General features: G+C 39.4%; 1 protein-coding gene across 1 annotated transcript in view; it reads left to right on the top strand.

Moving 5' to 3' along the window:
* The window catches only part of LOC143290430 (alanyl-tRNA editing protein Aarsd1-B-like), a 33,645-nt gene extending 25,414 nt beyond the window's left edge, over window positions 1-8,231 (top strand). The window contains exons 12-13 of the mRNA XM_076599857.1: window positions 2,371-2,465; window positions 4,716-8,231. Of these exons, the coding sequence (XP_076455972.1) occupies window positions 2,371-2,465; window positions 4,716-4,872 (252 nt within the window). The 3' untranslated portion in view covers window positions 4,873-8,231. The remainder of the gene's footprint in view (window positions 1-2,370; window positions 2,466-4,715) is intronic.
* The last annotated feature ends 2,789 nt before the right edge of the window (window positions 8,232-11,020 follow it).

The following is an 11,020-nucleotide window of genomic DNA, read 5'->3' on the forward strand; positions in this document are numbered from 1 at the left end:
GTGTGTTTTTTGTTGTTGTTGTTGTTGTTCATGTTACACCTGTTTCCAGTGTTATAACAGTGTGTGTTTGTTGTTGTTGTTGTTGTTCATGTTACATCTGTTTCCAGTGTTATAACAGTGTGTGTTTTTTGTTGTTGTTGTTGTTGTTCATGTTACACCTGTTTCCAGTGTTATAACAGTGTGTGTTTGTTGTTGTTGTTGTTGTTCATGTTACACCTGTTTCCAGTGTTATAACAGTGTGTGTTTGTTGTTGTTGTTGTTGTTCATGTTACACCTGTTTCCAGTGTTATAACAATGTTGTTATGTTACACCTGTTTCTAGTGTTATAACAATGTTGTTGTCATGTTACACCTGTTTCTAGTGTTATAACGATGTGTGTTGTTGTTCATGTTACACCTGTTTCCAGTGTTATAACAATGTTGTTGTCATGTTACACCTGTTTCTAGTGTTATAATGATGTGTGTTATTGTTCATGTTACACCTGTTTCCAGTGTTATAACAATGTGTGTTGTTGTTGTTCCTGTTACACATGTTTCCAGTGTTATAACGATGTGTGTTGTTGTTGTTGTTCCTGTTACACCTGTTTCCAGTGTTATGATTATGTGTGTTGTTGTTACGCCTCTTTCCAGTGTTACAATAATGTGTGTTGTTGCTGTTGTTTCCAGTGTTATAACAATGTGTGTTGTTGCTGTTACACCTGTTTCCAGTGTTATAATAATCTATGTTCCTGTTACATCTGTTTCCAGTGTTATAACAGTGTGCGTTGTTGTTGCTGTTACACTTATTTGCAGTATTATAACAGTGATTGTTGTTGCTGTTACACCTGTTTCCAGTGTTATAACAATGTGTTGTTATTATTGCTGTTACACTTATTTGCAGTATTATAACAGTGATTGTTGTTGCTGTTATGCCTGTTTCCAATGTTAAAAGAGTAAGCGTTGTAGTTGTTGGTGTTATACACCTGCTTCCAATAATGGAGTTGTTGTTAACACCTGTTTCCAGTGTTATAACAATGTGTTGTTGCTGTTATACCTGTTTCTTGTGTTAAAACAGTGCATGTAGTTTCTGTTTCATTTGTTTTCAGTGTTAAAACTGTATGTAGTTTCTGTTTCACGTGTTTCCAGTGTTAAAACAGTGCATGTAGTTTCTGTTTCAGCTGTTTCCTGGGTTAAAACAGTGCATGTAGTTTCTGTTTCACATGTTTCCAGTGTTAAAACAGTGCATGTAGTTTCTGTTTCACCTGTTTCCAGTTTCTGTTTCACCTGTTTCCAGTGTTAAAACAGTGCATGTAGTTTCTGTTTCACATGTTTCCAGTGTTAAAACAGTGCATGTAGTTTCTGTTTCAGCTGTTTCCTGGGTTAAAACAGTGCATATAGTTTCTGTTTCATTTGTTTTCAGGGTTAGAACAGTGATTATAGTTTCTCTTTCACGTGTTTCTAGTGTTAAAACAGTGCATGTAGTTTCTGTTTCACATGTTTCCAGTGTTAAAACAGTGCATGCAGTCACATGTTTCGAGTGTGATTAAAACAGTGCATGTAGTTTCTGTTTCACCTGTTTCTTGTGTTAAAAACTGTGTGCAGTTATTGTTGTTGACCGCTAAGTTGTTGCTGCAAAGCGTGTTGGGTTATGTTATTGGTCAGGCATCTGCTTGGCAGATGTGGTGTAGCGTATATGGATTCGTCTGAACACAGTGACGCCTCCTTGAGCTACTGATACTGATACTTTTGTTGTTGTTGTTTTATACCTATTTGAAGTGGAGTGATGTCCTAGAGGTAACGCGTCCGTCTAGGAAGTGAGAGAATCTGAGTGCACTGGTTCGAATCACGGCTCAGCCGCCAATATTTTCTCCCCCTCCACTAGACCTCGAGTGGTGGTCTGGATGCTAGTCGTTGAAATGAGATGATAAACCGAGGTCCCGTGTGCAGCATGCACTTAGTGCATGTAAAAGAACCCACGGCAACAAAAGGGTTGTTCCTGGCAAAATTCTGTAGAAAAATCCACTTTGATAGGAAAAACAAATCAAATTAAAAAAACTGCATGCAGGAAAAGATAAAAAAAAGAAAAAGAAAGGGTGGCGCTGTAGTGTAGCGACGTGCTCTCCCTGGGAACAGCAGCCTGAATTTTACACAGACAAATCTGTTGTAATAAAAAGAGAAATACAATACAATACAATACAATTTTCAGTATGAAAGCGGTGTGTTGTTGCTGTTACACATGCATGGGTTTTTACAATACAATACAATATTCAGTATGAAAGCGGTGTGTTGTTGCTGTTACACATGCATGGGTTTTTACAATACAATACAATATTCAGTATGAAAGCGGTGTGTTGTTGCTGTTACACATGCATGGGTTTTCATCATGGCACAGGACACAGTGTGCATGGTGTGTGTGGGAGACGACAAGGGAAGCGGACTCTTCACACTCGCAGGGCCTCAGGATGTTGTGGCCACCATGGGACCCAAGTGAGTACTTTGCCATTTGGCACAATACATGCTCATAACAATAGGGTCATTTGTACAGAGTACTTTGCCATTTGGCACAATACATGCTCATAACAATAGGGTCATTTGTACAGAGTACTTTGCCATTTGGCACAATACATGCTCATAACAATAGGGTCATTTGTACAGAGTACTTTGCCATTTGGCACAATACATGCTCACAACAATAGGGTCATTTGTACAGAGTACTTTGCCATTTGGCACAATACATGCTCACAACAATAGGGTCATTTGTACAGAGTACTTTGCCATTTGGCACAATACATGCTCACAACAATAGGGTCATTTGTACAGAGTACTTTGCCATTTGGCACAATACATGCTCACAACAATAGGGTCATTTGTACAGAGTACTTTGCCATTTGGCGCAATACATGCTCATAACAATAGGGTCATTTGTACAGAGTACTTTGCCATTTGGTGCAATACATGCTCATAACAATAGGGTCATTTGTACAGAGTACTTTGCCATTTGGCGCAATACATGCTCATACCAATAGGGTCATTTGTACAGAGTACTTTGCCATTTGGCGCAATACATGCTCATAACAATAGGGTCATTTGTACAGAGTACTTTGCCATTTGGCGCGATACATGCTCACAACAATGGGGTCATTTGTACAGAGTACTTTGCCATTTGGCACAATACATGCTCATAACAATGGGGTCATTTGTACAGAGTACTTTGCCATTTGGCACAATACATACTCATAACAATAGGGTCATTTGTACAGAGTACTTTGCCATTTGGCACAATACATGCTCATAACAATGGGGTCATTTGTACAGAGTACTTTGCCATTTGGCACAATACATGCTCATAACAATGGGGTCATTTGTACAGAGTACTTTGCCATTTGGCACAATACATGCTCATAACAATAGGGTCATTTGTACAGAGTACTTTGCCATTTGGCACAATACATGCTCATAACAATAGGGTCATTTGTACAGAGTACTTTGCCATTTGGCACAATACATGCTCATAACAATAGGGTCATTTGTACAGAGTACTTTGCCATTTGGCACAATACATGCTCATAACAATAGGGTCATTTGTACAGAGTACTTTGCCATTTGGCACAATACATGCTCATAACAATAGGGTCATTTGCACAGAGTACTTTGCCATTTGGCACAATACATGCTCATAACAATAGGGTCATTTGTACAGAGTACTTTGCCATTTGGCACAATACATGCTCATAACAATAGGGTCATTTGTACAGAGTACTTTGCCATTTGGCACAATACATGCTCATAACAATAGGGTCATTTGTACAACAGGCTGCCTACCTGGGTGGAGCGACTGACAGCTGCCATTAGGTGCTTATCATGTTGCCTGTGTCATTCAATCAGAATTCAGGCACGCACACATAAACACTCAGACAGACATGTGGCATTTAATGTGTATGACTGTTTTGTTTATTTACACGGCCATGTAGGCAGCCATACTCCATTTTAGGGGGCTTGGGGGGGTGCATGCTGGGTATGATCTTGTTTCCATAAACCATTGAACACTGACATGGATTACATTATCTTTAACGTGTGTATTTGATCTTGTGCGTGTGTATACACACAAAGGGGGTTCAGGCACTAGCAGGTCTGCACATGTTTTGACCTGGGAGACTGGAAAAATCTCCACCCTTTACCCACCTGGCATGGTTACCGAGATTTGAACTTGGCGTCCTCAAATTGAAAGTCGAATGCTTTAACCACTTGGCTGTTTCGCCCGTCCATACTTACCCTTGTTGATGCCTGCATATCAAGGACTGGTCTCTACAGTCATCAGAAATCATTTCATCATGGATGAACATCTTCCCACGAGTCTTTATCTGCTAAGAAACTGCCAGCATTATCATCATCATCAAGTCATCACAAATTTCAGTGACAGTACAGAGACGTGTTTCTTAAACGTGAGCATGCTTATGTGTTAGTGGCGAGAGAGCAAGAGAACGAGAGGCGAGGGTAAGGAGTACATGCACAATGAAATGTATGCGAGGCAGGAAGTAGATTAATTTTATCCTTACCTTGCGGCAAAGTTGCTTTAAAGGCTACCTTATAGCCTTGACTCGCCAGAACCCAGCCACTCTTGCCTGCGAGGTGGAGAAAAGAAACGCACCTTCCTAGTATGTCTTGAGAACCTCGCCAAACTAGGGTGTAAGAAATGCTCCTCAGTTTTGACTCAAGATGCTGTGATTTCCTCCACAGGATCGCTGACCTTCTGGAAGCCAAAGGGGCGGTGACAGGAGGACGATACCGTGGCAAGGTCAACAAGATGTCTCAGCGAGCAAAGGCCGAAAAACTTCTGCAAGAACATGTGGCTTCTCTTCAGCAAGCTTCTGGCGACGCTAAGGCTGAGAGCTAGTGGAACTGGGACACAGTTGGTGATGGCATCATTTTCATTTAACAGTGTGATTTTTTTTTTTTTTCTGTTTCTCATACTGAGAGGAAATGAGTCAGAAATTCAGGATGAAGGTGGAAATGGCATCATTTTCATTTAACAGTGTGAGTTGTTTTTTTGTTTTTTCTCATACTGATAGCAAATGAGTCAGAAATTTAGGATGAAGTTGGAGATGGCATCATTTATATCAAACAGTGTTGTTGGTTCTTTGTTTCGGAGAACTGTGTACACTGTGGCGTGAAGAGTGTCAGTGTGGGTATGGATTCTCTTTGGGAAAAAAAAGAAGTTTCCTTTTACTGATTTCCAGTAATTGTTGTTAACTCCTTTGGTGAGGAAAAGGTGTGAAGTCCCATTGGTGTTATAAGTACCATCTTTCTTGAGAGACAAGTATCTCCACATGTTTTCAGTGTTTTTAGTGTGATGTCTCTTCTGACTTTCCAGGCTTCTGTGTCAGTGGCAGTCTTTGTTGTAGCATTTTTCACATTAGAGCTAATTGCATGTTGCCATCGGGATATTCTCTTGTGTGTGGGGTTTTTGTTTGTTTTTTCCCAAATCTTGCTTTTAATTTGAGACAGCGTTTCCTTGCAGTTACAGAAACACTTCTTTGGTGTTTGCTTTCAGAAATTTCTACCCATATGTATGCATGTGTGTGCTTGCGTGTGGCACGCAGTTTCTTCACATATGTTTTTGCCTATGTGCAGTTTTGTTGTTTTTTTCTGTCATGTATATTCTTATGCATTTTCTCAATGTCAGGTTTTCTCTTGTCATCAATGCACAGTTGTGGCTGACTGGCTTGATTTTTTGCCAGAAGCAATCTTATTATTCAGTAAAACATTAGGAACTCTTTTGTCATGCGTTTGATGGCATGTCCAGCCAATGAAGCCACTCTTCGGCTTTTCGTTATTTTACCAGAGGTATAACATGGCACAATTTTCTGTGGTCGGAACCAACCCCATAGCCCCAATAAACAAAACCCTTGACTGTGGAAAAAAAAATCTGTCCTTATATTTAAGACTACAAAAAGAAAGAAAAAACCCCAAGAACATGCTATAACAAGCACTAGATATTAGTATGATTGAAACGAATGATTTATTTATCACCATTACTGAGTAAATTTACACATGTGCTTACATGTTCATGTGCACAAAATGCACAAATGTGTATTCTTTCAAATACGGGTTCAAGATTGTGAAACTTATGATCGCTCTTGTTGTATGATTTGCCTCAAGTTGAGATGCTGAGGATGCGTACCAGATGCCACACATGTGAGAAATACATGATCAGTCTCTTCTCTTCAGTGGAGTCACATACTGAAGGGCTGTTTTGACAATGGGACTCAGGAGTGTGCTGACAACACATGGAGCTTTGTGAACCTGTTCATTGTATACAGCAGCAACATGCTATTTCACATCCCAAGACCAAAAGGAGAGAGAGAGAGAAAAAAAGAAAAAAAAAAGAAACTGCAACATGTAGCAGCTTTCTCCAGATCTGCACAGACCAGTGTACGCTACCGAAACTGAGAGGCACCATTGATTCTTTTTTCTTCTTTTTTTTTTAACCTTTTTTTTTTTGAATAATTAACCCTTTCGCTGCCAGGAAAATAAGATTTAAGTGAAATCTATTTGCCAGGGTTTTTTCACAAAAAACGGGTATAAATTTTCAAAAAATTCTGTGCTCTTTGTTATTGGAGAAAGACCCATAAAAGTATATATTTTCTGAAAGGGAAATGAATAAAGAATACAAAACACATGATGTTTTCCCATTTTATGCATTTTAAGTGACATGCTGTTGTTTTGAAATCAGTGTTTTGTTTTTTGTCACATTTTCAACTTGTTCATTACAAACATTAGTCTGGTAATTTGCACAAAAATATCATTTTCTGGACAAATGGATATCTGCACACACAAAATCATACTAGAACAACCACAATATAAAAAAACTGAAAAAGAAATAGATGCATTGTGACTTCTGCAAGTGATAATATGGATGTGAGGCCACGCCCCCTCAGTCTCCACCCCCCTCCTCTTCACCCCTCTCACACCGTCACTTCATCAGACCGCGTTGGCTGAGTGCCAAGAAAATAGCTCATACGGTGCCCTGCTAAAAATTCGCCTGCTAGAGTTGAACAGCCTGCATCACTCACTGATAGTTGTATCTTGGCCACTCTCTTGATTGCTCCCTTTATTTTCTATCAAATCGTCCTATAAATGTTCACCACTGTCTTCTCCTTCGAATTTATGCTTCAATTCTTTCTGAGCATTAGCTAAAGAAAGTAATCTTGGTTGATTTAGTTCGCCACGAGCGCATGTCTTGAGCACGGAGTCAGTCCGACATTTTGTTGAGCGAGCGAGGAGAGGAGCCAGGCAAAGACTGCGGCCAGTAACCCAACCAAAATGTTCAAATAAAGGACTGCCTTATGACGCAGATGGTGTTTCTAGCTATGAATAGAATCCAGAAAGATTCCCCAAGCTAAAGCTACCAGCATTTTTGTCAACGAACTGAATGCAAAGCAGGGAAAAGTCAGAAGCAGCGAAGCATACATGCTTGCCATGACGAGTTATCTCGTCATGCAGGCAGCCTAGGGGTTAAGTATCCGCTTCAAAATATTCATATGCAGTAAACACGGTGATGGTGTAGTTAGTGGCGTTGTAATGTGTTCTGTTTTGTGTTTATTTTCTTTTAATTGCGAACAAGATAAAAGATGTCATGCTGTCTTCAAACCCAAACATAATTATGTTCCGGCAACTGAGAAGAGCCCAGTCCAGTTATAATGTTCTGGATTTGGAGTCTCGGTGACATAAACTGTTCATGATCAGGAAATACCAGTTAATCCGGAAGACTTGCAACCTGTTATTGGTGTGACTTTTAAGACTTGTTTTTTCCCACAATGTTTAATCCAAATTTGGTATTGGCAAACAAAGTATTTCCAGGGAAAATGAACTTGTTAAAGTTTACCATGGACACACACATACACACACTCACACACACACACATGAACGTCAGGTTATAACAAAGGCATGATTTGTTTACACATGAGTCAAAAATGGAGCATGTAAAAAAAACCCAAAAAAAAAAACCCCCCAAAACCCCCGAAAACTCTACAACACCCATTTTTTCAGTTATTGCTTTAGAATTATCCAAAAATCTGTCAATGAATCTGCTTTATTCTAAAAAAAAAACCCAACCCAGCAACAACAGAATTGTTAAATGCTGTGTCTGGATGTTTTTAATGGACTGTGATTAAGATATTAATCAATGTCTAAGGAAATAAATAAAGAAAATACCTGCCTTTACCTGTTTTTTCAGCAATCTCAGATCATTGATTTTTTTCCCTTTCATCTTATGTATTTATTCTTATTCTTTGTTCTTATTTATTATTTGCTCTTATTCTCTATCTTTGTTTTTGTGATGTTTTAAATGGATTTGGGTTTATGTTTAAATGACATGGTCTTACTGATGTCAATAAATCCTTTATATGGAAGAAATTTTGAGTTATTGGGGAACAGAGAGTTGGATTTGTTTTGAATGGACATGTGACGTTTTCTGTGTATCCTCACTGTCTGTCTGTACACCTGTCTGTGTCTTTTCACCCACACACCCCCTTTTCCTCCATTTCTCTGTATTCTTTTCTTTATATATTTTTTTTTTCTTTCTTTTTTTCCTTATTATTCTTGGATACTGTACTGTGCTGATGCCAATGTCATTTTTCTTCTCTCTTCTCCTGTCCAGTCATCTGCACGATTTCAGTGGCATTACTCCTGTTCTGCTCATTCTGACTCTTAACCCATTCACCGCCAGTCAATTTAGAGTACAAAATTCCCTTGTACCATAAACACAGAAAAGAAAGATGGTGTCTACGAATAGCTGGGGATTCCTCCTGTGATGTGTAGAAAATATGGTCTGTCCTACCACTGAACATAAAGAGCAGTGGGTTCAAGGATAACAGACCCATGATCTGGTCACCTTTCAGTGACATGGGCCCTCTACCTAGCTTGTGCAAAAATGTGAGTTTGGCAGTGAAAGGGTTAACTCATGGACACATGGTTCTTAGTCTAGCACATCACCACTTGTCCACTGCTCCACACCTCATCACACACACACACACATGCATACACACACACACACACATGCACACACACACACACACACACACGATCACACACAAAATGATGACATGAATTAAACTGGTTACAATTTTGCAAATTTTCGCTGAAGTACAGCTTTAGCTTGGGTATTAGAAAAAAAAGTGTAGTCCCTTTTTTCTATACCCCAGGAAATTTTGCAAAATTGTAGCCACTTGAAAACCCTGGAAAATTTGCAAAATTGTAACAAGTTTTCAAGACATGATAATACTGCTGTTGTTTACACACACACACACCCACACACACATCTGTATTTTTTTCTCACTGTGTATATGTATATATAGATAATGATATAGATATATAACACAAATTTAATGTTCACATACCTTCGGCTTGATAATCAAATCAATAAAGAGTAATTGTTGATCATAAATGTCTCGGGGATTGCAAAGACAGGCAGTACACACCTCAGTTTCTACTTCTTCTTTGTTTGTGGGCTGCAACTCAACACCTCAGTTTAATTCATTTTGAACACAAAAGGCTGACCCGCAATAGGACGTTCCACTGAAGTTTTGTAGTCAAGCTTTCACGGGCTGGTCTGCAGCAAGCTTGCTTCAAGCGTTAAAACGCGTGCGCGCGCGCACACACGCACGCACGCACGCACACACACCCACACACGGGGAGAAAGCAGTCCTTGTCATGAACTTTACGGTCGCCACGTGCACGTGAACTCATCCACACTGCCCCCTCCCCATCTCCCCACATTCCACACTCGAAATGAAGAAAAAAACTCAAACGCTGCAGATGCGATCATGGAGGAATGAGACTGTCAGCCCATTTATAGATTCTTCAGAATTTTTTTGTCAACGCTGTTGAGGAATCTGTGTAACAGACGGGCAGAATTTTTGTGTCAACGTTGTTGAGGAATCTGTGTAACAGACGGGCAGAATTTTTGTGTCAACGTTGTTGAGGATTCTTTCAAACAGACGGGCAGAATTTTTGTGTCAACGTTGTTGAGGATTCTTTCAAACAGACGAGCAGAATTTTTGTGTCAACGTTGTTGAGGATTACGTTGTTGAGGATTCTTTCAAACAGACGAGCAGAATTTTTGTGTCAACGTTGTTGAGGATTCTTTCAAACAGACGAGCAGAATTTTTGTGTCAATCTGGTCGGAAAACAACGGGGGAAAAGAAATGTACAGACTTCACAAAAAGTTGTCTTCAACAAGATGCAGGTGCTCACCTGAAGGAAGAAGATGTAAAGAACCACTTCGTAAAAGCAGGTATGTTTTTTATACAATATTTAAAACAACAACAAAGAAATCATTTGAAGTGCGTATGGAGTATATATCATCGTGGTAGGATTTTTTTTTTTTTAAATATATTTTATATATATATTTTTAGCGAATGCCACGAAATAGCATTTTAGAACCCGCGCAGAATTGCAACTAATAGATTCCCATCGTCAACACTCTTCATATATGATATATGTAGTGCACAGAATACCCTCTTTTTTTTCTTCTTTTTTTTTCTGTACATGTGGCTGTTAATGTTACTGGCTGAATGCCAGTGTCATAAAATCTGGGGGAAATGCTTATTTTCTGCATGCACGATCCCGCAGTTTTGATGGTAGCGTTACTAAAATGACTAACTCAAAAACGTACTGCATCAACACAAGCAAACTACAGTCTATTGAGACAATATTATAAAACACACATGTGCTACTGCTCGGGACATGATATATATATGTAATTCAAATTTTTGTGCTAACGTTCGATGTGGTTTTATGCTTGTGGTACAAGGGAGAATAGTTTGTATGTGAGTTGGCAGGTTCAGTTGAAGTTTTTTCCCTTGCATTGCAATCTGTCCCACTTCGGGATCGCCCACTTCCGTCTTCAGCGTTTCTCTTTTAATGATGTGTGCGTATTTTGTAAGGTTGGGTGAGACAGGGATGGAATAGCTCCGTGTGTGTGTGTGTGTGTGTGTGTGTGTGTGTGTGTGTGTGTGTGTGTGTGTGTGTGTGTGTGTGTG

The sequence above is a fragment of the Babylonia areolata genome, chromosome 15 (assembly GCF_041734735.1).
Source record: "Babylonia areolata isolate BAREFJ2019XMU chromosome 15, ASM4173473v1, whole genome shotgun sequence".
Taxonomy (NCBI): domain Eukaryota; kingdom Metazoa; phylum Mollusca; class Gastropoda; order Neogastropoda; family Buccinidae; genus Babylonia; species Babylonia areolata.